Raw genomic sequence first — 27,500 nt, 5'->3', positions numbered from 1 at the left:
TGATCGCGCACATAACCTCTCCTACCTCGTTTGTCGTTTGTATTGTCATTTTACCCCAAAACCCCAAAACAAACAAAAGGAACGAAAAAAGGAACTGTCTCCTAGCAACAGCTGCTAGGTGCTGCTCCCACCCTCTCCCCCCGTTTCACTCCCTCATGTCTCATTCCCTCTCTGTCTGTGCACGTGTGTGTCTGCACGTGCACGTTTGTTTGTGCATCTATGCGTGTAGGCGCAGAAATCCTCCTGCCAGGGATTGTTCCTATCCACTTCCTAAATATAATCTCTCCCCTCTCTCTCTCTCTCCCCCGTTCTCCATCTCCCTCACTGTCTCTCTCTCTTTCTTTCCCTCTCTCTGTCTTTCTGTCTTTCTCTCTCTCTCTCTCTCTCTCTCTGTCTCTGTGTCTCTCTTTCTCTGTCTCCAGGACTCGGGTCAGACAATTCCTCTGATGGTGGAGAGCTGTATCCGCTTCATCAGTCGCCATGGTGAGGAACATTTTCAAGTGATGTGATTGGTTTAACAGCAGATATCACTGTGACTGAGCCCTGATTGGTTCTGTTATCACCGTACACAATTTTCGCTTGGCTCTGTGAGAAATTGTGATTTTATACAAATTCTAGACTCCAGTCTTTACGGTAATTTCTTGAAAATATAATCATGCAATAAGAAGCCATATTCAATTGTGTGTGTGTGTGTGTGTGCAGGCCTGCAGCATGAGGGCATCTTCAGAGTGTCTGGCTCCCAGGTGGAAGTGAATGACATCAAGAATGCCTTCGAGAGAGGTAAGCCAGCAGGACTTCAAACCAATTAACCTCCAGAGTCCCTTGTAAAGTAGATCCTTCATTCAATGAAATTCTAAAGTGCTTTATTTGCATGGAAAGCAGACATTGACATTGTTAAAGCAGTATTATAAGAATTGTACCACGAAAAAAGATCCAGGAATAATATAAATGCAATAAAAGTGTTGACCTAAAAGAAATGAGGAACATGCCATGGAATAGCACTCTAACTAGTGTTTCCCTATCTCTGTAGAAAATGTTGAATATTTTTATATTATTACCTTGTATTACTTCCTGTCCGTCTCACGGTCTTCCTGTAGGTGAGGATCCGTTGGCAGGGGATCAGAATGACCACGATATGGACTCCATCGCTGGCGTCCTGAAGCTTTACTTCAGAGGACTGGACCACGCCCTATTCCCCAAGGAGGTCTTCAATGACCTCATATCCTGTGTCTGTAAGTGTCTTACATTCTGTGTGTGTGTGCCTCTGAGTTTTGTGTGTGTGTGTGTGTGTGTGTGTGCAATTGTTTGTATGTGTGGATGTGCTTGTGTGCAAACAATTGAGTATTTAAATATATGTGTGTGTGTGTATGTGTGTGTGTGTGTGTGTGTGTGTGTGTGTGTGTGTGTGTAATCTCTTCTAGCTATGGAAAGCCTCCAGGAGAGAGCAGTCCACATCCAGAAGGTGCTGCAGTCTCTGCCCAGCAAGACCCTCATCATCATGAGATATCTGTTCGCCTTCCTCAACCAGTAAGCAGCAGAACACAACAAACGCAAACACGAACGCGCGCACAAACACTATAACACTGCATCTACTGATGAACTGACTTCTTCTTAACTTTGGGTTGTCTGGTAGTATGGGCCCCCACAGTTCTAGATGACCAGATTTGGCAGCCCTTTGGTAGTGCTGCCGACCACATTGAACCCTTTAACCCCATAACCTTGGCATTTTTGGCTGTAAATCTCCCTTATAACCCCCTCAAGGGCTTTTTCTCCTTTTTATTATTTTCTTTTTTCTTCAAGAATTTGGGCTGATGTTGTTTTTCTAAGACTATGTACATGTCAAAATATGCAATATATGCAATATGTTCAGTCTTGCAATATGATCAACCATTAAATCACAGTTTCTTTTAACACGTACACACTCAGACACACACTTACACATCCACACTTGGACGCAAATTCTCTCCCACACTTGACTAAGAAGCTTCTGAGTGTAGGCTGACAGACAGACGAGAGCCGGACAGAAATGGGATCATAGCGGGTGAGAGAAAGGACGGATTGTGGCTGAATGGTAACGTGAGAGCCCTGGGTAAAGTGTGTGTGTGTGTGTGTGTGTGTGTGTCCTCTCCTTGTGGTGGTGAATCAGGGAGCTCGTACCACACTCTCTCTCACTCCTACTGTTCCGTCAATGATGTGATTTATGCACGTCATCTGGTTCAGCCATAGCACCGACTCTGAAAACTTACACAAGCACACACACCCATGCACGCACACTCGCACTCTCACTTAGTTGAGAGGCTCGGGGACATGGAGTAGATGGGTTGCTGTGTATTTTTTGTCCGTTAGAGGCATGCTTGTGTGTTTTGGTCCGTCTGTCTGTAAGCGATCGCTCTTGGCCCGTAAATCTGTCCAGACATTCTTGTCTTATCTTGTAAATACACTCTCCTGCATGTTTTGTATTAACAGACACACACAGACACAGTATCTAACTCCCCCCCCCCCCCCCCCCCCAGCCTGTCCCAGTACAGTGAGGACAACATGATGGATCCCTACAACCTTGCCATCTGCTTCGGCCCCACGCTGATGTCGGTCCCTGAGGGCCACGACCAGGTGTCCTGCCAGGCGCACGTCAACGAGCTCATCAAGACTATCATCATCCACCACGACGGCATCTTCCCCGGGCCCCGGGACTTGCAGGGGCCCGTGTACAGCGCCCCCGGAGCCGTGGAGGAGTTCTGGTGAGGGGAAGGCAGCAGGTGTTGGGTGGAGGGTGGATGTTGTACACCGTAGTGGTGAACACTTATTGATTATTCGTATTAGACGTGAATCCACTCTTACAGTTAATAGAGGAAGACATTTGAGATTAAACCCAGTATGTTTCAAACATTCTTATTGTGATGTGTGTGGGCTGGGGGAGAGCTGTTGATGAAGGGGGGATGGGTTCCAGGGGTAGGGAATGATGGAGATATCAGGAAGATACCAGGTTTCATTTTGTCAGCCTGTTATTCGCTTCTCTGGTCTGGTATGGTCTAACTGGTCTAGTGTGGTCTGTCTAGTCCGATACTTTTGGTTTTGGTCTAGTCGTTTCTGGCCTTTTCCGGTCTAGTCTAGTGTGTTCTGGTCTAGCCTAGGCTGGTCTACTGTAGCATGGTCTTGTCTAGTCTGGTCTAGCGTGTTCTGGTCTGGTCTAGTGTGGTCTGGTCTAGTGCGGTCTGGTCTAGTGTGGTCTGGTCTAGTGTGGTCTGGTCTAGTGCCGTCTGGTCTAGTGCCGTCTGTGCTATTATGGTCTGGTCTGGTCTAGAGAGTCTGGTCTAGTGTGTTCCTGTCTAGTGTGGTCTGGTCTATTGTGGTGTGGTCGGGGCTAGTGTGGTCTGGTCGGGGCTAGGCTAGTGTGGTCCTGTCTAGTGTCGTCTGGTCTTGTGTGGTATGGGCACACAAGGCACAGTTTATTCTCTAACACACAGGAGATTAAAGGAGCACCTGGCTGCATCATTGTCTGGGAGGCGCAACACCATCACACACACACACACACACGTGTGTAACCACATGCATGTGCACCCACATGCGTGGGCGCACAACAATCAATTTCAAATGTGGCTGTGCCATCACACAGCGAGGGTGAAGTAAAAGTGACTGAAACAAGTTGGTGCAAGTTGGTCAGGAAACACACTCTGGGGAGTTATGTGACAAAATAGGTTATCACGCCTGCACAGCTTGCCTTTGATGCGCCAAACCACACAGCGGTTCTCAGAACACATCAGAGAAATGCAGATCAGAGGATTGTTACACACATGCGCACACCACTGCCGATTCACACACTCACACATACACATAGACATGTAGACGCCTTTAAATGAAACCTGATGGATTTTTGCAATCCTAATAGTAGAATGGTTTTCATGGTTGGTGTTTGTGATGACTTCAGCACAGTGCCGTGCCAGGGTGTGTGTGTGTGTGTGTTTTGAGTCTGTGTTGCTCGGTGTGGATGTCACAATGGAAAAGGCACTGACTCACTGCATGTTCTGCTAGGGAACATGCAGTGAGTCATCTTTGTCCCTGTGTCCCAGACGGAGTGCATCAGCTCTGTCTGGCTTCTAATCGATTGCGGTTCCTTCCTCTCCCTCTACCAGTGACAGCCCCCACTGCGAGGCCCCCCTGGTCGACCTTTCTGCTCCCAACACCCCCACTGTGGTCCAGATCAGTGACGACGGTAAGCAGCGCTCACACAAGTAGAACAAAGTAATCTTTTCCCCGCTTATATCTCAAAAAAATGCTTAATCGACCCACATCCTTCGTGCCGGCTTAGGGAAAGCATGCCTGATGCCACTAATTATGTTATTTACTGATTGTCTCAGCTTCTACCTGTAATTTCGCTTCGCAATGCTTAGCTTTTACGCTTTGCTTTTCTTTTTTTATCACTAAGCCTTGGAAGTGTCCTGAAGCACTGCTCTGTCCGGCTTGGCACTAACGCGTTCCACTCTTTCCCATCCCTCCCCTTTACTCCCTTTCTTGCTCCTTCTTCACCGTTGCTTTTCGTCTCTACTGCACAACATACGCTGGTTGAACCTCAGGCTCCTTGGGCGTTTCAGAGTCCGACCCCATCGAGGCCGTCGCTCGCTTCGACTACACCGGGCGAACCAATCGGGAGCTCTCGTTCAAGAAGGGCGCCTCCCTCCTCCTGTACCAGCGAGCCACAGACGACTGGTGGGAGGGGAGACACAATGGAGTGGAAGGACTGGTACCACACCAGTACATCGTGGTCCAAGACATGTATGACATTGCCTGAGTGCCCGCTGATGCACACAATAACTCAATGTGCGCGTTAATGCTGTGGTAGTCGGGTGTGTACTGAGGAGTTGGCGGTGTGTTCTAGGCCTGATGGCGGCCGGGGCAGCCCCAAGCCTGATGTAGAGTCCCGGGACCTGCTGGAGGAGAGGGTCTCGACTAGAGGCAGCGCTGCCTCCCCCACCGGAGCCCACGTAGCTGACATCTACCTAGCCAACCTGAACAAGTCAGTGTCTCTCTTGCTCACTCTCTCTCTCCTTCTCTCTTTCTCTGTCCGTGTTAGATAGTCTCTCCATTGCTTTCTCTCTCTCTTGTCTCGTTTTTCTGTGTGGGTGTGTGGCTGTGTGTGTGTGCCTGTGCGTGCGTGCGTGCGTGCGTGCGTGCGTGTGTGAGTCATATGCTTCTAGTTCAGCCACAATTGATATCAAACTCCAATGTTTTTCTGGCCACCCGCCTTTTGTGATTTCTCCAAATCCCCCGAAAATTTGACCTACATAAAGGCCAAAGTGCGAGCTGACGGTCGGTCTCCCCTCCTCCATCAGGATGAGGAAGCGGCCAGAGTCCGGCAGCATCCGCAGAGCCTTCCGGGGCTCCGAGAGCGACGGCACCGGCCCGGGCGCGGGCCCCGGGGCCCGGACCGCCTCCCTGCCCGTAGGGGCGGTCATGGCCAAGGAGAGCGGAGACAAGCGGCCCGTGAGCGCCCACAGCATCCTCAACTCCATCACGCGCCACGCCTCGCTCAAGACCAAGGTCCGCCCGCGCACACGTCTCCATAGTCACCCAGCGGCCGCAAGGAGGAGCGGGAGTGGTTCTCCATTCACAATCGGCCTCGACGAGAAATTCGCTGTGTTTTGTGCATCCAGGTGGAGAGTCCGCAGATGCGCAAGACGTCCTCCGCCGGCCGCTCCAAGAGCTTCAGCAACCACCGACCCCTGGACCCCGAGCTGATAGCCCAGGTGGACCACAGCTCCCAGGTGAGCGCACTCCACTCCTACCGTCCAGACGCGCTCCGCGATCTGCCGCCACCCGTGCTAATGTCCCCCGCTTGCCCCTCGGCGGCGCCGTGCTAACGCGCTCGCGTCTCCCCAGGACATCGAGGCGGCGATGAGCTCGGCCCTGAGCGAGCTGCGGGAGCTGGAGAGGAAGAGCGGCCCGAAGCACACGCACGCGCCCGACGTGGTGCTGGACACGCTGGAGCAGCTGAAGGGGGTCTGCGGCGGCGGCGGCGGCGGCGGCGGCGGCGACCGGGGAGGGAGCGGGGGGGCGTCGGAGCCCTCCAGCCCGCTGCACTCCCGCCTGCTGCGGGACGGCGAGGGGGGCTCGGCCCACGGCCACCCGCTCCAGCGCAGCGCCTCCTCGGCCAGCGACGTGCCCTCCTCCTTCCGGCCCATCAAGACCCAGCTGCGGAGCCCCCTGCCCTCCTCCACCTCCCCCTCCCTGTCCCTGTCCTCCTCCTCCTGCCTCTCCTCCTCCGTGCCCTCCTTCCGGGAGTGCCGGCCCCCTGCCACGCGGCCCAAGCCCGTGGTGTTCCCCAAGGGGGGCAGCGGCGGGGGCAGCCCCGTCACAGGCTCCCCCACCTCCAGCGTGCCTCCTCCCCCGCCCTCCCCCCACACACACTCTGTGCCGCCGCCGCCCCCTCCGCCCCAGGCTAACGACAAGTCCTGTCCGGCCTAAAACACCACCCCCACACACACACACACACACACACACACACACACACACACACACACACACACACACACACACACACACTCTCTCACACACACACACACTCACACTCACACACTCACAGTCACTCCAACCCCACCTCTGCCCCATTTTCACTTTACTTCTTCCCCCCCCCCCCCCCCTCACACACACACACAAACACACACACACTTACACTTCATCCCAACTTCCTGTCTGATACACGCACGGTAATTGACTCATTAAGTTTCACCATACAACACAAGACCCCAACTACTTTACTACACATATGTAGCATTGACCTAGCGGCCTCCAGGCGTCCCTGTTAGCTGCCACCACCAGCTCCATCTCAGCCTCTGTCTTATCCCACACATCCAATCACCTTCCCTGAGATCCCTGACTGAGCCCATTCATCTGTCCGCAAACACCCTCTCACACACAAGGGAACAGGACTCAGGGTTTATAGTACACTAGTTTGCGATGTTTGAGATTGCGGGTTGACTTTTTTTTTTTACTGTGGGAGTGCAAGACTGTTATTGACATTAATACTCCGATTTGAGTGAGAAACATTGAGCACTGTTGAAACTTTTCAGTTTTTTGTACAGTAGATTACTTTTATGACCCGTCGTGGACTGGAAAATGGGGTGTTTTACTCCTTACAATAGACTGTGAAACTCTTCTTGAGATCTCGGTCCAATCCCGTCACACCAACCCTAATGTGGAATATAAGAGTGAGTGGGGGAGATAAACCGACGGATGGATGAAGGGGAAAAATGTGACGCAAGACTACAAGCGAGAGCTGGGGCCAAATATCAACCTAAATCAAATGGCTTCTCTCTATGCATAGCCTTCCTCTTCCCATTTAGAGTCAACACGGACAACGCTGACTACTGTTGCTATGTCTTTCCACTAGGACCGCAGGAGCAGCATATTATAATGTGCTTTCCAACCCCTGACAAGTAATTCAGAATCTGTAGCAATAAAGGAGGTAAATAAATAAAAGTAAACTAGCAGTTTGAGGAATTATGTTTTGTTTTTCCCTGCAGCTGTCCCTGTGTGTAAGGGGCAAACATTTTTAATCCATCATTCCTATGCATGATGTTGGATTACACGCACACACACAACCCAGGATATATATGTGTGTAAGTGTGTGTTGAGTCTTTATTTGGCAGCTATTCGCCTTTCAGGTTCTCTTAGCATGCTGGGCAGTTGTATTGGCAAGCGGATTGACTGCATCAGCATCGCAACATACAGCTATAAGACAATAAGAAGTATGATTATAGCTTGCTCTTATACTCGCTTTTACTCTGATTTAATGACAACAAGGGTTTTAAACTTCTAGCGGTGTGTTTGAGTGTGTGTGTATGTATGTTTAATGATCATGGATAACTGGAAGCAAACACACTGAGGATGTTTCCTGAGTGGGTTAAAGGTTTTTGGTAGAAGCACAACCAACCACCTCATCCGATTAGTTAAGAAAAAAGAACAAGAAAAAAAGGATTGCTTATATTATTACTACTCCAAGTTGGTTATTAATATATATATATATATATATATATATATATATATATATATATATATATATATATATATATATATATATATATATATATATATATATATATATATATATAAATTGTAAAAAAGTTAAACTTTGTTCCTGTTGGCTGTGTATGGATATGTGAGTGTCAGTATATGGAGTGCGTGTCTACAGTTGTATATGTAATTTCACATCCAGTTGTCATCACCACCACAAATATTGTTTCTACGGACCAGTTGAATATGATAAAAGGGAACCAACTGCCTTCCGGAGACAGGGGGAGGTGCAATCTGCTTTCAATGATGGCGACATTCAGCAATGACTTGAATTGAATAGATAAGGGCCAGGTTGGGTTCCATTTAGTTTCCAGCCAGTGCAGTACCAACACCAGTGGCAGGCCAGCATTCACGACACAAAGGTAATACCCAGAACCGTGAATGGACCAAACACGACTTTTAGGGAAAACCTTGAAATGAGAATATTTACAGAGAAATCCTAATGTTTCCATCTCTCTGCAAACTCCCATTTACAATGAACAATCCCTTTTACAATCTTCTCAACTTTACGTATTAAACAGTTAATTCCTCTTATTTTCCATAACATCGCATCTACTGACCGGTCATGTTTGTTAATCGTCCTGGGGTTTGTTTCTCCCGTGCGTACATCTGTTACGCTTACCTCATGACAACTGGAGATATTTTAGGGTTTTTCTTTGAGTTGTGTTTCTTGCAGTGAGTGATTTAAGTGAGAAGACTTGTACTAAACATAAGTGCACACTCAAATACACACAAATGTAGACGTTGGGGATACCGTGGGTTCTTCGTTCCAACTATGCTGTGAAGGAGCCAGGGCCATCTTGTCTCCATGGGGCCCGGTTAGAACTTGGCCCTGTCGTGGTGCACGTGAATGAACTTGGTGTGCATGTGTGAACTGACCAAATGGGGATTGCTTTTAGTTTTTTTGTCTAAATGGAATATGTTTAAAATATGCATTTATTGTGTCCATTTGAAACAGCAGAACTAAAAAAAAAGAAGACTGTAATGTCAAATCTATTTATAGTTGTCTCTGTATTACTGAAAAAAATCCTGTGTTCAGGTGTACTTTGTATATACAATGTTGTACATTACAGAGGTACACTCTTTTTTTGGTACAATATTGTACAGTAATAGCAATAGTAGTATAATCAAATAGGCCTTATATAATTCCATGTGTAGTTCTTGCAGTAATCTGTTTCCTTTTTATTTGTTGTTTTTTAATAAACTTGCTTGCAATAAAATCCTTGCATTTGTCTGATGATCATAAACGCCAATGAGCACAAAATAATAGGCTACAATATGGAAACCGTGCCTAATCAAGGTTTGGCCTATATTGCCTATAATTATGCTCTTGTTTGTTTTACTGAACTGTGCACTTCTTTACTGAAGTCAGTAGTCACATATCTCAACCAATTTGTATTAAATTATATAAATGTTAGTTATACTATGTTACGCAACTTATGCTCTATACTTATGTAGTAAGTCCATCGCTAGTGCAAGTGTGGATGTCTACCTCTAGAGGCCATCAAACCTTCAAATCTCCACATTGGATTTTTGGTCGAAAAGAAATAGAAACGGCCTTAACTCTCTACACACATGTTTAAACATCCATAACTTCAAGATTCTTATCGGGAAAATCAATTTCAAGAAAAGCCGGTGTGAACTTAATGTTTTTTCACCACATATGTAGGTCCTGATGCTTCTTGAGTGTAATAATAAAACGCCTAAATCGGAAGTAACGATTGCAAAACTTGCAAGACCAACACAAAACCATTTCCGCAAACACGGTCCAGCCCCGGCGGAGGGGAGGATCCAGCAGAGCTGCCAGCGGCTCCCAGGTAATGGTTGGAGTCCCACCGTTTGGGTGGTAAATGGGACAAATATTAGTTTATTTGGATTGTCGTTCCTTCTTAAGCAACATAGTTACGGTAGGTGGGCTGATATTGTTCACTGGGTTGAGGAAGTTATTCGGACTTTTTACTGAGTGTGTATATCTACTTGGGTTAACACGTGAAGTTGTTGTCTCTGTGACGCTACTTCAGCTACGAACCGTCTTTTTAAGTCGTGTTCATACTTTATATCCGTGTGTGTCTGTGTGTGTGTGCGTGCGTGCGTGCGTGCGTGTGTGTTATATTGCTACGGTGAAATGCGTCGGTGAGGCTGTGGATTGTAAGCAATCGACATTCTTCACTGTTTGACATTTTAGTGATGACGGCCAGTACGGTGAACTACCTGTGGTCTGTCCAGGATGTCCTGGGCCAAGGAGCCACCGCTAGTGTCTACAAAGCCCGCAACAAGGTGAACGGTGACACATCAGCCACATGTTGGCTGTGACACATTAGGCACATGTTGAACGTTGACTTAATGAGGCCGTGGGATGTGTTATGTATGTCGACGTGTTGCCTCACCTTTTAAATGGATGCAAAATGTTGTCAGTTGTATTATATGTATGCATGTGAGGTTTCAGTCGGCCATGGGTGAGTAGGAGTTGCTGATTTTACCGATTTTGTCCTGCTATGTGTAACAAATGTTTTGTAAAACAATAAATTTATATTTAAATGTATCCTCCCTGTAGAAAACGGGTGAGCAAGTAGCAGTGAAGGTGTTTAACGCCGCTAGCTACAGTCGCTCCTATGAGGTCCAGATGAGGGAGTTTGAGATGCTGAGAAAACTCAACCATAACAACATCGTCCGGCTGTACGCTGTGGAAGAGGTAAGACTCAGGTATTGCAGGTAAACCAAAGAGGTGATATTAAATTACAAAGCCTACTTGCTAGTTCCACTTCTGTTATGTCCCTGCCTATCACGCTCCTGCCTTCACCCTCTCCCTCTCTTCTCCTCTGTGTTCAGCTCCCCTCGAAACAAAAGGTGTTGGTGATGGAGTATTGCTCCGGAGGCAGCCTGCTGAGTCTACTAGAGGAACCAGAAAATGCCTTTGGCCTGCCTGAGACCGAGTTCTGCATTGTCCTGCAGTGTGTAGGTCAGTCAAAGTGTCGTGTGGGTGTAAATACCACATATTAACCACCAACCCCAACCCCTTAAATGTAGGCCTCCTTGTGTTCTTTTGTGTTATGTGCAGTGCAGGGGATGAACCACCTGCGGGAGAACGGGGTGGTGCACCGGGACATCAAGCCAGGCAACATCATGCGGCAGGTGGGGGACGACGGCCGCTCCGTTTACAAGCTGACCGACTTCGGAGCGGCCCGCGAGCTGAACGACGAGGAGAAGTTTCTCTCCATCTATGGAACGGAGGAATATCTAGTAAGCCGAGCCGTTCACTCATTGGAGGATATTTCAAAAGTGTAGCAAATGTTATTCTAGTTCCTTATAGAATTCTTCCTATTTATTATTTGTTTATTTTATAAACAAATAAAATATTTATTTCTTTGTTTATTCGTTAGCTACCAATGAAAAAAGGAAGTTAGTGTTCTTGACTGTTGCTATACTTACCTTATAGCTACTACTACAACTAGATATTTTTCAGGGAAACTAGACTGCTCAGATCCTGTTTTCCTCTTTTTTTACTAAATGCTACAAATTCATTTCACATCATGTTTCATGATTTTTGTAAATAGGCTGGTAATTTAATTATTATATATTTTTTATTATTCATTTTACCAATAACAACAATAATTTCAATATTAAGATTGAGATTGTTGTGTCGATTTTCGGGCTTTATTTGCATGAGCTGCGTCTGGGGGTCTAGTCGCCTGCTCTTGAAACGGGTTGTGGCAGGTCCCTACAGCATAGTATGTTCCTGCCATAGCGCTGGCAATAGTGTCAACACAGCACTTCTAAGGTCCCATTTCTAGGAACCTAGTTTTATTTGGGTGTTTTTGCCTTTAAGACTATTCAGCTACTCACACTTCGCCTTGCTGATGGTAGCTTGCTGTCCAATTCAAGGAACTGGAATTGTTTTTAGCATTAAACAATTTAACGTTTATCGTTAAATTGTCGTTTATCTTGTCCTTGTGCAACATCGGGGGCTAGTTTATTGTTGATGTGTTAATCAGTTGCTAATTTTAGCTTGTGAGATGGTTAAGTTTAGGTATTAGGTCAGAGATGGTTAAGTTTAGTGTTTGTGTTAGCCATATGTTGTGTTTCATCACGTTACTCATGAGCCATTCAAGGAACAATATACTTGGGTAATGAAGACGGTGTCAGAATAAAGTAGGGTAGTCTTGAAATGGCAGCCTCGTCTATTGAAGGAAAATACTTCTACTCTACAGCAGAGGACCCAACCACGCCTGCCTTTTGAACCTTTTCCTACGTTCTTAGGAGCCCTCTAGTGTACAAGACTGTACATGACAGGGGAATAATAATACATCTGTTGATGTATATATCTATATAATATATATAATATATACATATATAATTATATATATATATACTTATATAATACATGGATACATGTTTGAGCAACATATGAAAATTAACAGATATAAAACCATGTTGTCTTTAAAGTTCATAGTAGGGGAATGCACATGTCAACCTTTAGTCAACAACTTGTCATTGTGCTATGTTTTTGAGTGCACTTTTAAATTGGGGAAGTAGTATGTTCACTTTATCATAATTCACTATAGTCCCTCGAGACAATATACTTTAAAGTAGGCTGTGTGTGTGTTTGTGTGTGTGTGTGTGTGTGTGACCAGCACCCAGACATGTATGAGCGTGCGGTGCTGCGCAAGCCCCAGCAGAAGAGCTACGGCGTGACTGTGGACCTCTGGAGCATCGGGGTGACCTTCTACCACGCTGCCACCGGCAGCCTGCCCTTCAGGCCCTACGGTGGGCCCCGCAAGAACAAGACCACCATGTACGTCAGGGGCCAGTGGTGGTGGGGAAGCTTGTATATGATGAAAAGTGATGGCAGACCAATCGTCAAGGCAGAAGAGAAAATGTGTTAGCTAGCAAGCTTCTTAGTCAGGTGTGTTACAAGTTACCTTACAGGAAGTTGATAACATTACAGGGATTACTGTGTGGATGTCAGATCATCTGATTTACAGAACCAGATGTTCAGTCAGAGGCTGACCCCTGGCTCCAACTGCTGGCCACTGGCCCTACCTTCTGTCCCCTTTTAGTTATATCGAAATATGCCGTTTTGATCATTGCATATTTGACTCACACGTCTGTTTAATTAACCAATAAGAATTCAGGTGTAGTGTTTCATTTTTATCTGTTTTTGTTGTGAACATCCAGTTCATCGCAAGAGAGTCAAAAAAATGGCTTGGTAGTTATGTCTCCTGCTTACGTTAACACAAAGTAACTGGTTTTAGCTCGTCCTTAATGATCCGAAGTCAAGTGAATATGCATAGCTATATGCATAGTTTCCTATCAAAGAACACATTTCCTTTCCCCCCACCAACACACCCAAACACAAAACCCTGCTACTAAATATGCATGGTTTCTGGTAAACTGACTAATAATGTTATGTAACCTATATAGGCTAACGATATGGAGGAATTTCAGTCCCAGAGATATTAACTAGTGACAAACCAACTATTATTATGCTCTTTAACTGCTCTATACTGGAAAATAAGAAGGACATAGACAGCGAAACAATACTGTGCATGTATGCCTCGGGCCTTGCCTATTTGATTGTGTTTTTTGTGTGAGTATGCAAGTCTGATGTGTGACCTTCATGCTGTTGATGTATAGGTACAACATCACCACAAAGAAGCCTGTGGGATCCATAGCGGGAATACAGAGGGATGAAGACGGATCTATAGATTGGGGCTACAACTTTCCCCACAGCTGCCAGCTGTCACAGTATGTCGTGTGTGTGTGTGTGTGTGTGTGCGCGTGCGTGCGTGCGTGCCTGTTATTGACTAAACAATATTCTTGTCCATCACGATGGTCTCCCTGTCAATCAAAGGGCATTTTTTGCTTTGGCTTGGCTGGGAGACTGGCCATACGTAATGACATTTTTTACAGATTTTAATTTTATGTCTTTATTTATAATCTTTTTTTTTTCTCTTTCTTTTTTGATTTCTTCCCCCCTCCCTCGTCTCGCTCTTCTATCTCTCCACCCTCTTTATTCCTCTCTCCGTCCCCCCCTCTCCCTCCACCCTAGGGGTCTGACGGGGCAGCTGGTGCCGGTGCTTGCGGGCATACTGGAGGCGGACCAGGAGCGCTGCTGGAGCTTTGACCAGTTCTTCATGGCCACCACGGACATCTTGAAGCGGGAGCCCATTCACCTCTTCTCCCTGCTGCAGGCCACGGCCTCCTGCATCTACATCCACCATCACAACACGTATGGCTGTCACATTGGATCAAAGCATCAAAGCTAAACGAAAAGGAGCCAAGCACCCAGGCTAGCATAAAATAACTAGATGATCTAGAGTGGTAATTCAATGCAGAGTATCGAATGACCCATAGATGAATGGCTTGTTACTTACTTACAGCATGTATATGGTAGGTTCATCAAATCCGATTTGCAGTCCTGCTGGTCTCACAGGATAGTTGGTACATAAACCAGATTTTGGTAGCTGCATTCGTTTGCAATAGGTCATGCATAAGGACATACACCCATGGTTCATCGCCCCCACCATCCAGGGTGTCCATGTTCCTGGATGAGGTGGCCTCCCAGACCGGCATGGAGGTGGAGAAGCAGCAGCTGCTCTACCTGGGCCACGAGCTCCCCCTGGAGGGCAGCATGAAGGTGGTCAACCTGCCCCCCACTACGGCCGCCCAGCCCCTGCTGCTGCTGGGCCTGGGGCCCGACACAAACCCTGGCCTTCTCTGCAGAGAGCGTGAGACACACACCCACACACGCATAGATGACTGTCCAGCGCAGTGCCCCATGGGAGCACCGCTGAGTAGTTTTCCTAAACATCAGAGACGGCGGCCTCTGACATGTCAAACATGGCGTTGCTCTGATTGGCTGTAGGTCTATCCAATGGCCTCCAGAGGCATTAGAGACGCGACTCAGAGGTTCCAGATCCATTTTTCCCATTTTGCGAACTGATTTGGCCTTGTCAGTCTACAAATTACCTTTTTTTTTTTTTTTTGGCTCAATCGATGGAAAACAAAACGTTAGTTCCATCTTCATTTTGCTTGCTTAGTCTGTAAACAATGATCACTTTATATTCAGTACTATAACCTATCGATTGACTCTTTTCTTCTGCACTAGTGGTTAGCTTATCATCCATCAGTAAGTCTGAGCAGTGTTCCTGTGTCTTTGTAGCGGAGATCCCTGTCATCCCCTCCAGGTTTGACATCATGGCCGACTACCGCTTCTCTAGGGTGAGTCTCAGCGACGCTCTCCTCCATTCATGTTATATACATATTCATGTCATCACACACTCCTGTGTTCCCCCTCTGTGTCCTCTGCAGGTGTTGGTGGGAGTTGTCCACCAGTTTGTGAGGAGAGTACGCACGCTGCACGCGCAGAGAGAGCTGCTCCTGCAGGGATACTACAGTTACATGTACAAAACACACTGTTACACTGCTAGTTATTGTATTGCATTCTGGCAAGCAAGTCTTTATTGAAAGCATTATTGTGTTATTATTGTATCCCCTTTTAGCCCAGTAGGGATGTTATCCCCTCTCCATTTTATGTAGTCGCCATCTGCTGGCTGAAAGACCACATTGCACCCAATAATTAATAGATTATTACATTATCTCAATTATTATTTTCGGTAGTCAGCACTTTCCTTTCCCGGCTTCCGAAATCATTTCCCACATTTCCTACGTCGTAAAACCCAGGACCTTTTCTGATCCTCTGCCTTGCTGTTGTGTAGGATGAAGCTCCGCAGGGACTGTGAGGCAGCCATGGTCAGCATCACCATGGTCACCCTCAGACTGCAGGCCTGCCTCGACTTGGAGCACAAAATGTGAGTTCATCCATCCGGCACTGTTCCATACTCATTAAACAGTGGCATCAATCTGGCTTAAGAAACCATTTGGGATCGCTCCCTGGTTCTCAGTTTCTCATCTTCAGCTAAATGTGCCTCTTCTGTGTGTGTGTGTGTGTGTGTGTGTGTTTGTTTCAGAGGCCAATACCCTCCAGAGATACCCAGCCTCATAGAGAACCACAACAAACTGCAGCTGGTGGGGGCCATTAGACGTCCACATGATAGAAGCTAGTAGACATAGAGGAGGTTTATACTCACAAGAGATTATTTAATTAGTAAGATAGACACTAGCTCACCATAGAGCGGGTGTTTTGATGATCTTGAGTTAAGATTTGTTTGACCTTCCTAAACTGGTTATTTAACATGATATGATCGATAAACAACCGAGTCCTGGGCACCTCTGACCCCTCTGCAGATCCGCGAGCACCTGCCCATGTACGTGGGGGGGGTCCAGCAGTTCCAGAACCAACTGGAACACCTACTCATAGAACAGGCCAAGTTGGCCGAGAGTCTGGCCAACGACAAGAGGTAGACAGGGGCAGGGGGTCGCAGCGTGTGCGTGCGTGTGCGTGCGCGTGTGTGTGTGTGTTGTGTTTGAACTTTGACCTCTGCCTCCCACAGCCATCAGAAGATGAAGATGCTGCTGGAAAAGATCTCGGCCATTCATCAGATGTACCGTAAAGACAGACAGACGGGCAGTAAGTGATGGTAGTTCTGTGTTCCTTGTCGAGCTATGCATTATAAATGTGTGTCTGCTTGTACTTGGCAACCAACTCTTCATTGTCCCCACAGAGCTGGGATACAACGACGAGCAGATCCACAAGTTTGAAAAGTGAGTTTGTGCCTCAGTGTTCCTCTGCTCACGAAACCTGACATTTCTGTTCAGCCCCCGCCCGAAGGCTGAGCTCTTCCACATGTCCTGGGAGTCTGACCCTCGACTCTCTCCCCTCAGGATCCACCTGTCCACCTGCATGAAGCGCATGAAGACTCTGTTCAGAGAAGACAGCGTCAAGAGATACAAAGAGCTGCTGGCCACTTCCAGCACCTGGAGCAGGTCAGTCTGTCGCAACCCCGCTTTAACTACACTGCTCAAAGAATCACATGTGAATCAGTGTATTCGGCGGAATACACTGATTCAGGGAATCAGTCAGTCAGTCTCAGTCAGCGCCACTTTATTATGCTGCCCTCTTTTATATACAGTGGGGCAAAAAAGTATTTAGTCAGCCACCAATTGTGCAAGGTTTCCCACTTAAAAAGATGAGAGAGGCCTGTAATTTTCATCATAGGTATACCTCAGCTATGAGAGACAAAATGAAAAAAAAAAAATCTAGAAAATCACAGTCTGATTTTTAAGAATTTATTTGCAAATTATGGTGGAAAATAAGTATTTGGTCAATAACAAAAGGTCATCTCAATACTTTGTTACGTGCCCTTTGTTGGCAATGACAGAGGTCAAACGTTTTCTGTAAGTCTTTACAAGGTTTTCACACACTGCTGCTGGTATTTTGGCCCATTCCTCCATGCAGATCTCCTCTAGAGCAGTGATGTTTTTGGGCCTTCGCTGGGCAACACGGACTTTCGACTCCCTCCAAAGATTTTCTATGGGGTTGAGATCTTGAGACTGGCTAGGCCACTCCAAGACCTTGAAATGCTTCTTACGAAGCCACTCCTTCGTTGCCCGGGCGGTGTGTTTGGAGTCATTGTCATGCTGAAAGACCCAGCCACGTTTCACCTTCAGTGCCCTTGCTGATGGAAGGAGGTTTTCACTCAAAATCTCACGATATATGGCCCCATTCATTCTTTCCGTCACACGGATCAGACGTCCTGGTCCCTTGGCAGAAAAACAGCCCCAAAGCATGATGTTTCCACCCCCATGCTTCACTGTAGGTATGGTGTTCTTTGGATGCAACTCAGCATTTTTTCTCCTCCAAACACGAGTTGAGTTTTTACCAAAAAGTTCTATTTTGGTTTCATCTGACCATATGACATTCTCCCAATCCTGTTCTGGATCATCCAAATGCTCTCTAGCAAACTTCAAACGGGCCCGGACATGCACTGGCTTTAGCAGGAGGACACGTCTGGCACTGCAGGATTTGAGTCCCTGGCGGCGTAGTGTGTTAGTGATGGTAGCCTTTGTTACATTGGTCCCAGCTCTCTGGAGGTCATTCACTAGGTCCCCCCGTGTGGTTCTGGGATTTTTGTTCACCGTTCTTGTGATCATTTTGACCCCACAGGGTGAGATCTTGCGTGGAGCCCCAGATCGAGGGAGATTATCAGTGGTCTTGTATGTATTCCATTTCCTAATAATTGCTCCCACAGTTGATTTCTTCACACCAAGCTGCTTACCTATTGCAGATTCAGACTTCCCAGCCTGGTGCAGGTCTACAATTGTGTTTCTGGTGTCCTTTGACAGCTCTTTGGTCTTGGCCATAGTGGAGTTTGGAGTGTGACTGTTTGAGGTTGTGGACAGGTGTCTTTTATGTTGATAAGGAGTTCAAACAGGTGCCATCAATACAGGAAACGAGTGGAGGACAGAGGAGCCTCTTAAAGAAGAAGTTACAGGTCTGTGACAGCCAGAAATCTTGCTGGTTTGTAGGTGACCAAATACTTATTTTCCACCATAATTTGCAAATAAATTCTTAAAAAATCAGACAATGTGATTTTCTGGATTTTTTTTTTTCATTTTGTCTCTCATAGCTGAGGTTTACCTATGATGAAAATTACAGGCCTCTCTCGTCTTTTTAAGTGGGAGAACTTGCACAATTGGTGGCTGACTAAATACTTTTTTTCCCCACTGTATAGGGCTGTGCGATATGACGATATATATCGGGGAGCAGGAGAAAAATGTCTATCGATAGATGTTCCCCTCTTTTGTTTCTATCGTTATTTTACTTTACGGCAGGGACTTACATTTGCATTGAGTTGATAGGATTATTAAAAAAAGTAGTAATGAGGCATGTGCTTATAATGGGTGGAAATGTTTTCATATAATTTACAGAAAATGTACTATATCGTGATATATACTGTGTCTCTATCAGGATATGAAATTACCCATATTGTGATAAAAGATTTTGTCCATAACGCACAACCCTACTGCTCAACGTCTACAACAGTGATTAGCTTTAACTCTTCTGTACATATATACTATTCAGTCCAGTTTTATTTTTATTAACATGAAAGGATGTTGAACATTTGCCTTGTCCATGTAAAACATATAAATTGTCTGTTCATTTCAGAGCAGTGCATTTCAAAACCGCACATCAATTCATACTGTGACCTTTTTTTTTAAAGAGGTCGGGAGAGATACTGTCATTCTGTTGAAGTCTTACCGAAAGTTCAATAGACCTTTTCCATGACATCACACCCCTTGGTTAAAGCTATTAATCACCCTGCTACTCCTGTTTGTACACAAAGACAGTACAATGTCAGACATGCACCAATCTTTTGGCATGCTTTTATGTGTTCTTGATGTTGACTCCTGATATAACTGGTTCTATCTGCTGATAGTGTCTTGGTGGGGATACAGAGCAGACTGGATGACTTCAACTCCTTCTCCAATGGCCTGCTGACAGACCTGGAGATGTGCAACGGACATCTGAATAAGGTGGGCTTCAAGTCTCGGGTCCAATACTATTTCACCATTTACTCTTTAGTTATTTAGCAGATGCCATTCCCAAAATGGCTACAGATTTCAGAAAAAAGGCCAGAGGTAGGCTGTGAACATGAGGAATCAAACCCAGTATAAGGGAGACACCCTAGCAACTGTATTACTACCATATAACACTGTGTGGTCCACGTCTCAAACAAGGACTGTGGACACATTCACCCTATTATTGTCTCTTTGATTATGTTTGAATTGTTGGGATTGTGAGTCACTTATGTTGTTGATCTTCCTCGTCATCATGGTCATCCACACCAGGCCCTGGATATAGTCCTTCTCAGCTTCCAACCCAGGAGAGAAGCTCCGGAGCCTGAGGACACTCCTAGAGAGAAGGAACAAATGGTCTTCAGGTGTGTCCGTATGTCTGCCTTCCCGTGTGACCGACTGTCTGTCTGTAGAAGAGAGACAGGGATGACGTGTTTTGTTTTCTCCAGGATGCATCATCTGAAAGAGGAAATGGAGATGCTGGTCCAAGAGCTAGAGTGTAACAACAGCGTCATAGAAAGGTGAGCATCATCAACAAATTACACGTACCAAACTGACCCTTCTGAATTACACAGTCACCGCATGTATCTTTGAGTGACTGAAACGTATTGATTTTGTGTCTCCCCACAGTTTAGGAACGGTCAGCCCTGCTTCAGCACCGCTGAAGCCCAGTCTTTCCAGGCCCTGTACACTGTAACCAGCGTTCACTTTGACCCACACACACAAATGCACACACACACACACACAACCACCATCATTGGTTTCCAAAGGAAGGTCTCATATTGGTTGCCACTCGGATGGTTAACAGAGTTGATAACGACCTGTGTTGTAAATAATACATCCTATCGATAGGTGTTGACGTAAAGATGGAAAGGGATGCACACAAACAACTGATGGAAACATGATTTATAATTTGGAGAGAGGATGCGTCAGGAGGAAATGCTGTGAATATGGGAGTGTTTCCTGAGCGGGGTTGTGGTGGTGAGAAGACCTCCACAAAGTGGTTCAATACAAACCTCATTAATGCTTTTATGCATATTATGTTGATTGTAATCGGCTGTCGTAGTGATGCAGCGCCATGTCTAGTGGCAGAGTAAATGCTCAGTCAGATGTATGTAGTTTGTTAGTTCTTTCAGGCGCTCACTGAGGCAGCATCTGGAAAGCTTTTAAAGATAAACGAGGTTGATGTTGAATGTTTTTGCTGAAATAAGCATTACTTTTCATCTTATTACCTCTTGCCCCCTGTTTTTGGAACATTCCTCACAAGGTTTCGTTCTCTCTGAGTCAATTTAAAATGTTGCACTTCTCCGGATGTGAAACAATCACTTTCCTTTTATGAGTGTCATTGTTACAAATTGAATTAACTGATTGATTTTTAGCGTACATTATTGTGTGTGTGTGTGTGTGTGTGTGTGTGTGTGTGTGTGTGAGTGTGTGTGTCAGGGAATTCACCTTAAGGAGCAGAGCACTTTAGGACGACTATAATACTTTTCTTTCCGTTTTTACCATGTGGGAGTTCATGGTGGGACTACAAGTAACATTGATGTGTGCGCCGTGCATGAGTTTAGCTAGAGCAGTTGGATTAGAGGGCTGCTTGAATAAAACGAAACCGAAAGAGCTTGAATGACACTGAAAAGTGTGATGGCCCTTTGTGGGACTTTTATTTTGTGGTTATATGTGCTTAGCAATGTGGAAAGTTGCATAAATTTCCAACTGCTGGCTTGTACTTTCTCATCCCCTACCTTATGCTGTATACAGTATGGGTCAATCTGAGACAGACTTTTCAGATTCATAATTGTGTGAATTATAATGTCCAGATATTGCCTTACAATACCATAACATCTGGTTGCCATTGACACGCATGACCTTATCCTCCGTTTTTTTAAGGGTTAGTAGTAAATTGGTTTGTACTGTAACAAGAGCTAACAAGTTATAACTGTAGACCCATTCCAAAATATAAACTGGTTGATTCACCGTAAATAATTGTATGTTATAATAGTAAGTAACTTAAAATTGTTTGACCCATGTAAAATACAATTGTATGGTCATTGTCAATAAAATGTTACTTATATGCGACCTCCTGTCTCTTTAAGAGGGTTCTCCCGTGACATTAAAACGATGTCACAGTTATTCCTTGCGTCACTACTACACGCTTGCTCCAAGCGTGGGCTGAGTTTACAATCTGAGGACGGAGAGTAGTACAACAACAACACATACACGCACACCTTGGACAGATTTACGCACCATTACGGCAGTCATACGACTAAGCACGATGGCGTCTGCAAGTGTGGTGGGGCAGAACCCGGGACCACAACACCGGTTGGATTCGGAACCACCGCTGCTCTTCTTAAAATTCGTCAACGTGAGAAAGAAAATGCCGAGGAAAACCTCCCTTGAAAAAATGATGTTAAGGAAATACTCCGGGACCGTGGAGACCGGCTCGGCGACACCGGAAGGTGGTCGCGGTTTTGATGCAGCGTCGCTGAAATTGTCGAATCATCATTCCGACTCTCCGGCACTGGCGGGAGAAACTGCACGCGGATCGGCGTCGCCTAGCGAAGGATGCGCAGCGCCGCGCGCTGATGCGCCACGTAGCGTGGACGGGGACATAGGCGAGCGCACGGACTGCGACAGCGGCGGCCCAGAGTGCAGGACCACACCGGCGGGTCGAGAAAGTCAACGGGAACAGAGCAATGACCGCAACCAAAACATGTGTGACTGTTTCTTGAATCAAAACACACGTGGAGAAAAGAGAAATTCACACAAAAGGACAGCAGAGATCAGCGTCATGCCAGGCGCTTTGGCGGCAAATGGACACACAGGAGCGCACTCGGACGTGCTGCACGGGAAGCGCGCGTCCCCGGGCAGCGGCATCAGCAGCAGCAGTAACAACAACGGCGTCTCCATGGGGTCACCGGACGGGGAGGCAGGGGGGCGGCTGCCGGTAGAGAGACTGACACAGGGCCGCACCGGTGTGGTAAGGTTTGCCCGGCCTGAGCCTCAGCGGCGCGGGGCCTGGACCATTTTCACCCCGGAGATGCAGGGTGACCCTCGCGTCAAAGCGGAGCGCGGCGAAGGGCACCGGTTCGATTCCAGGACGGTCACGCAGGACTGGTGTGACGTTTGTAACTGTCAGATCAGTGCGCGTGCAGCCCTGAAGTGTCAAAGTAAGTACGCCTGTTGTATTTTTATATATTTTGTAATGCGCCTATGGACGGCACAATTGTCAGCGTTTAGTATTTGCTGGGACGGGATTTACATCACTGACTGATGGACAAAATCCGCACATCTTTGCAATAAGGTCAATGTGTTAATATTTCCCTAGCAGGCCATAAAACCGATAGCATTTGCCATTGAGATATTATATGAATTAATCATACGTTTCTCCACGATAGTAGGGTGTATTTGCTAGACGGGGAAGGAGAGACAACAGCCCAAAGACACTGTTCACATTGCCGGGCATCCAGTTATTAGAGCTAGCCAGCACGCAAGCCTCCGGGAGTCAAGGGAGTTTAGAGACCGCATTATCTTCTGCTCCCAGCTTCTCTTGCTGTCAGAGCGATTTACAGCCTATATTCTCAAGCCAGTGAACCGAATCAAAGAAAAATAGCAAAGTTAGCTCCTATTTCTCTCTCGAAGTGCAGCTGCACTTGTTGGAATTAGTAGCAGGCCTACTACTTATCCCATTATCATCAATCACGGCTTTTGGGTTGGTGAATGTCCAATAGGTGTTTGGTATTATATACCAGGGTTGGAAAGTATCATAGCTTCTTTATAAGACCCAGAGATTTCACATGTAGTTACCCCTGTGATACTGGCCTTTGAAAACTTTGTACCAGCGGTTTTAAATATCATATCCCCACGCCAGGACTTTCTCACCTTATCATGACATTTCCCCTACGTCGCTGGGAAACACATACACCTGATCATATTACCCACATGTACACACACCCACATCAACAAACAAATCAGACTCACACACACACACACACACACACACACACACACACACACACACACACACACCTCGTGGGTTCTAGCACAAAATGTGTATGTTAGTACCTAATTATGACTATGGATTTTAGAGTGTGTGTGTGTGTGTGTGTGTGTCACTGAGAGCTGAAGGGAACAAAGGGAGTGGTTGAAGCAAAGAGATAGAAAAGGGCGCCCATTTACACAAAATGGTCTGAGTGGAAACACAGAGAGAGAGAGACAACGGGAAACAGAGAGAGAGCGGTGAGAAGAGGGTGAAACGCAGTGTGTTGAGTGGTCGGATGCAGATAAGACCGGGAAAAAGACGCAGGGGAGGGAGGGGAAGAGAGAGGGAAATGACAATGGTTGTGCAGAGAGATGGAGAGGTTGGGCTGCGTTGGATGGAGAGCCACTGCAAGAGAGGGATTGGTTAAAAGAGAGAGAAGGAGAGAGAGATTGTTACTGTAGAGCCGTCTGATTTAGTGTGGTATCAGCAGGAGCTCAGTGGAGCCAGAGGAGAGATTACTGGCGCACTTATCACACAAACACAGACGCACGCCACACATACGCACACACACACATACACACACTGCCGTTTGCACAAACAAAACACACACCCACTCAATTAGAAATTGATGGGCCTTTTTTATAACCGTATACAGCCTTAATGTGGCCGTTATTTAGTTGCTCTGTGGATCCAACTAATCAGTTCCTATGGACTTGTGTTCAGTCAGCAGTTTTTCCTCTGTTGGAGGGGGGGGGGGGGGGGGGGGTTCTTGGTTTGGATGAGGGGGAAACAGAACATGACCCGAAAGTGCTGAAATAGAAAGAGAACTCACACAGACATACACACACACACGCAACCACATACACACACAAACACGCACATACACACACACATGCAACCACACACACGCGGCTGTCAGCTACACCCAACAAATGACAGGGGAGAGAAGCTATGTCCTCACAACCATAAACAACCACAATCTCTCTCGCCCTTTCTCTCGCTCTCTGTCTGTCTGTCTGTCTGTCTGTCTGTCTGTCTGTCTGTCTGTCTGTCTGTCTGTCTGTCTGTCTGTCTGTCTGTCTTTCTTTTTCTCCCTCTCTCTCTCTTTCTCTCTCTCTCTCTGCCTTTTGTTTTGGTCCTGCTGCATCCCGCCTGGCTCTCTCCCTCTCTCTCTCTCTCTCTCTCTCTCTCTCTCTCTCTCTCTCTCTCTCTCTCTCTCTCTCTCTCTCTCTCTCTCTCTCAGTCTTTTGCTTTGGTCCTGCTGCATCCCGCCTGGCTCTCTCCCTCCCTCTCTCTCTCTTTCTCTTTCTCTTTCTCTTTCTCTCTCTCTCTCTCTCTCTCTCTCTCTCTCTCTCTCTCTCTCTCTCTCTCTCTCTCAGTCTTTTGTTTTGGTCCTGCTGCATCACGCCTGGCTTTAATTCACCCCCCTTGGCCCTGCCTCGGAGCAGGGCATTGTGGGTTATATTTATCCCTAGAAGGAGCTGCTGTGTGGCTCGCCCCTCAGGGACAGGGGGCAGTGGTTCTTGAAGGTTGTATTTTTCATTGTTTCTTCTCTTTCTGTTTGGGAAGTCTGTTGCCCTCCTGCTTTTCCTACTGTCACCGTCTTCCAAACAGAGATTGGAGTTGGGTTAGTGGTGAGTCAGTGACGTTGTTGACTATCCCCAAGACACACACACACACACACACACACACACACACACACACACACACACACACACACACACACACACATCCAGGACCATATGTGGCTAAAATAGGGCATAACAAGAAGACATATGCCTGATGACGATTGACCGGCCAGACCGGCACCTTATATCATTCTTCTATTCTCCTCTCTGCCCCTCTCTGCTCCATTTGACTCTTTCCTACCCTGTAGTCTCCCCTCTTTCCTCCTCCCCCTGCTCCCTCTGCTCTCTGCTCCTCTCCTCTTTGCTCATCTCTTTCCTCCTCTCCCTGCTCTCTCTCTTTACTGCTCCTCTCCTCTTTTCTCATCTCATCTCTTTCCTCCTCTCCCTGCTCCCTCTCCTCTCTGCTCCTCTCCTCTTTTCTCATCTCATTTCTTTCTTCCTCTCTGCTCCTCTCCTCTTTTCTCATCTCTTTCCTCCTCTACTCATGATAGCATTTGACAGCCTCTGTCTCTCTCAATCTCTCTCCCTCTCTTTCTCTTGTGCCGCTGGCCACAGAGTTAAGGGAAGGATTTCTCACGTAAATCTAATCCCAGATTGGGGGGTGTTGGGGTCATGTTTGTCTAGACTCAGAAGCAGGAGCAGTTGGATTTAAGTAAAGACTCAGATTAATCACTTCATAGTATCCCCCATAGACCAGCACTGCAGCGTACATGCAGTGAAGTTCAGTGATTTAGTTCAGTTTGCGTCCATTGAGAGGAAATGTCCGAACACTCGAGCTCTGTTGCTCTGCCCTTGCATGATTGGTTCCTTTTGGCAGCTCTACTGTTTCAGCACCGCAAGGTGAATGCCCTGCAGTCCGGCAGCACTTCCAGCGGCTTCCATGACCACGGATTCACAAGCACCCACCGTGTCATTGAACTTGAGTATGTTTCTGACCACGTGCAGGGACCGGCTGTAATAGAACTGAGAGACTTGATGTGGTGGGACAGGGGGCGAGAGTGCGTGCTGAAAGGAGAGGTGAAGGTAATGTTACCGGTCTAGTCTTTATATAGGAGCTCTCAGCCCTCTGGTCTCAGGGGGAGGTACTATGGTGAGGGGGTCGCTCTGGTCACTGTCCTCGACAGAGGAGACTTTACACACAAACACACAGACACACGCACGCACGCACGCACACACACACACACACACACACACACACACACACACACACACACACAGGCTAGTCATGGCTGTGAAAATGTTTGCATTGAACCACGGGTCTTTTGCTTCCAACACACACACAAACAAACACCTCCATATTTCCCTATCCTACCTATTCATCTGGTCCTCACAGTGCCAGCCTTGTTCCACCGTAGTGGAAGGACTGAAAGGGCCATTCACACCAGAGATGTCTACAGACGAAAGAGCTCTGTTTTACATGGCTCATGGCTTTCTTTTTAATACGCACCAGACCTGCTGAATGGTTTTAACAAAAATATATAAATTTGAGCCTGTTCATGTTTTTTCAGGCCATAAATATTCATGTTTATGGAAATACACATCTAAGTGGAACTTACTTAATTAAGCAAATTACCATTTGAAAAAACGTTCTATATTTAAATATTCCTAGTCTTATTATCATGCCCCTGGAAACAACAGGTTCATGTTGTTCACGGGTCAGTGCCAAAATGATTCATCAACCTAATTATTCGTAGTTATCTCCTGTCTAGAGGCAATGTGTCTTTGATAATCCACATGGCTTGGCGGAGACCTGCTTTATGCAAGATCAGCCCGGCCTTGACCTGAATCAAGCTTTGTGGAGTCAAACAGGGGAGGCTCTGCCAACGGAAATGTTAGCTTTAGTGGAGTGACCTTGACGGCGCTGTCCTCGTTCTCTACAGAAGGTACAGAGCTCCTCTCCTTCTGGATGTATGGCAGAACAGTGGGGACTTTCAGGAGGGCTATATTTAGGTCGCCCTTGTAGAGAGAGAGAGAGAGAGAGAGAGAAGAGAGAGAGAGAGAGAGAGAGAGAGAGAGAGAGGAGAGAGAGAGAGAGAGAGAGAGAGAGAGAGAGAAGAGAAGAGAGAGAGAGAGAGAGAGAGAGAGAGAGAGAGAAGAGAGAGAGAGAGAGAGAGAGAGAGACTTCCGAATGGAAAGTGCAGGACAACTCTTCTGGAAAACATGCAGGCTTTAGTTCAAAACAGCAATGAATAGATAGTTACACAAATGATGACAACTATGACACACACACACACTGGAAGATGACATGGTGTACGCAGCATGGGGGCCGTAGAGGTGTGATGGGACTTGACGTCAATGCATCATCAGTACTTCTCACTTTGCCATACACTCAAACCTGTCACTCACTG

The 27,500-nt window shown here is 46.6% G+C and overlaps 3 protein-coding genes across 6 annotated transcripts in view; all 3 read left to right on the top strand.

Moving 5' to 3' along the window:
- Positions 1-8,038, top strand: part of srgap2 (SLIT-ROBO Rho GTPase activating protein 2) — a 47,849-nt gene extending 39,811 nt beyond the window's left edge. Inside the window, exons 13-23 of one of the 2 annotated variants that reach the window (XM_079747947.1) lie at positions 423-483; positions 703-780; positions 1,098-1,232; positions 1,422-1,527; positions 2,514-2,738; positions 4,131-4,210; positions 4,590-4,770; positions 4,874-5,011; positions 5,328-5,535; positions 5,649-5,759; positions 5,875-8,038. In XM_079747947.1, coding sequence (XP_079604073.1) covers positions 423-483; positions 703-780; positions 1,098-1,232; positions 1,422-1,527; positions 2,514-2,738; positions 4,131-4,210; positions 4,590-4,770; positions 4,874-5,011; positions 5,328-5,535; positions 5,649-5,759; positions 5,875-6,459 — 1,908 coding nt within the window. In that variant the 3' untranslated portion in view covers positions 6,460-8,038. Of the gene's footprint in view, positions 1-422; positions 484-702; positions 781-1,097; positions 1,233-1,421; positions 1,528-2,513; positions 2,739-4,130; positions 4,211-4,571; positions 4,771-4,873; positions 5,012-5,327; positions 5,536-5,648; positions 5,760-5,874 lie in introns of both variants that reach the window. The other variant, XM_079747946.1, reaches the window with a different exon arrangement.
- A 1,813-nt stretch (positions 8,039-9,851) lies between these two features.
- Positions 9,852-21,577, top strand: ikbke (inhibitor of nuclear factor kappa B kinase subunit epsilon). Of its 3 annotated transcripts, none has more exons than XM_079747403.1 (21): positions 9,852-9,884; positions 10,253-10,344; positions 10,622-10,759; positions 10,897-11,026; positions 11,126-11,307; positions 12,699-12,859; positions 13,702-13,812; positions 14,117-14,296; positions 14,599-14,795; positions 15,176-15,288; positions 15,379-15,470; positions 15,786-15,878; positions 16,038-16,095; positions 16,315-16,427; positions 16,521-16,597; positions 16,692-16,731; positions 16,852-16,953; positions 19,407-19,503; positions 19,819-19,910; positions 19,995-20,066; positions 20,176-21,577. In XM_079747403.1, exons 2-21 carry the CDS (start codon positions 10,255-10,257, stop codon positions 20,240-20,242), a joined length of 2,205 nt encoding a protein of 734 aa, XP_079603529.1. In that variant the 5' UTR covers positions 9,852-9,884; positions 10,253-10,254; the 3' UTR covers positions 20,243-21,577. The 3 variants fall into 3 exon arrangements, with proteins under 3 accessions (XP_079603529.1, XP_079603530.1, XP_079603528.1); XM_079747404.1 differs by having other exon boundaries at positions 9,858-9,974; positions 15,230-15,288; XM_079747402.1 differs by having other exon boundaries at positions 9,858-9,974.
- Positions 21,578-21,760: 183 nt separating this feature from the next.
- rassf5 (Ras association domain family member 5) overlaps positions 21,761-27,500 on the top strand; it is a 27,681-nt gene continuing 21,941 nt past the window's right edge. Inside the window, exon 1 of the mRNA XM_079748266.1 lies at positions 21,761-22,712. Within this exon, the coding sequence (XP_079604392.1) occupies positions 21,818-22,712 (895 nt within the window). The 5' untranslated portion in view covers positions 21,761-21,817. The remainder of the gene's footprint in view (positions 22,713-27,500) is intronic.

This window comes from Pollachius pollachius (genome assembly GCF_949987615.1).
Source record: "Pollachius pollachius genome assembly, chromosome: 12".
Lineage (NCBI taxonomy): Eukaryota > Metazoa > Chordata > Actinopteri > Gadiformes > Gadidae > Pollachius > Pollachius pollachius.
This window is presented reverse-complemented; position numbering and strand designations above follow the sequence as displayed.

Bases quoted from the DNA above. Each gene is read 5' to 3' on its own strand.
- ikbke (XM_079747403.1), top strand. From the start codon at position 10,255: ATGACGGCCAGTACGGTGAACTACCTGTGGTCTGTCCAGGATGTCCTG. The intron at 11,027-11,125 runs GTCAGTCAAAGT...TGTTATGTGCAG, and splicing joins CATTGTCCTGCAGTGTGTAG to TGCAGGGGATGAACCACCTG. The intron at 16,096-16,314 runs GTGGGGGCCATT...ACCCCTCTGCAG, and splicing joins ACCACAACAAACTGCAGCTG to ATCCGCGAGCACCTGCCCAT.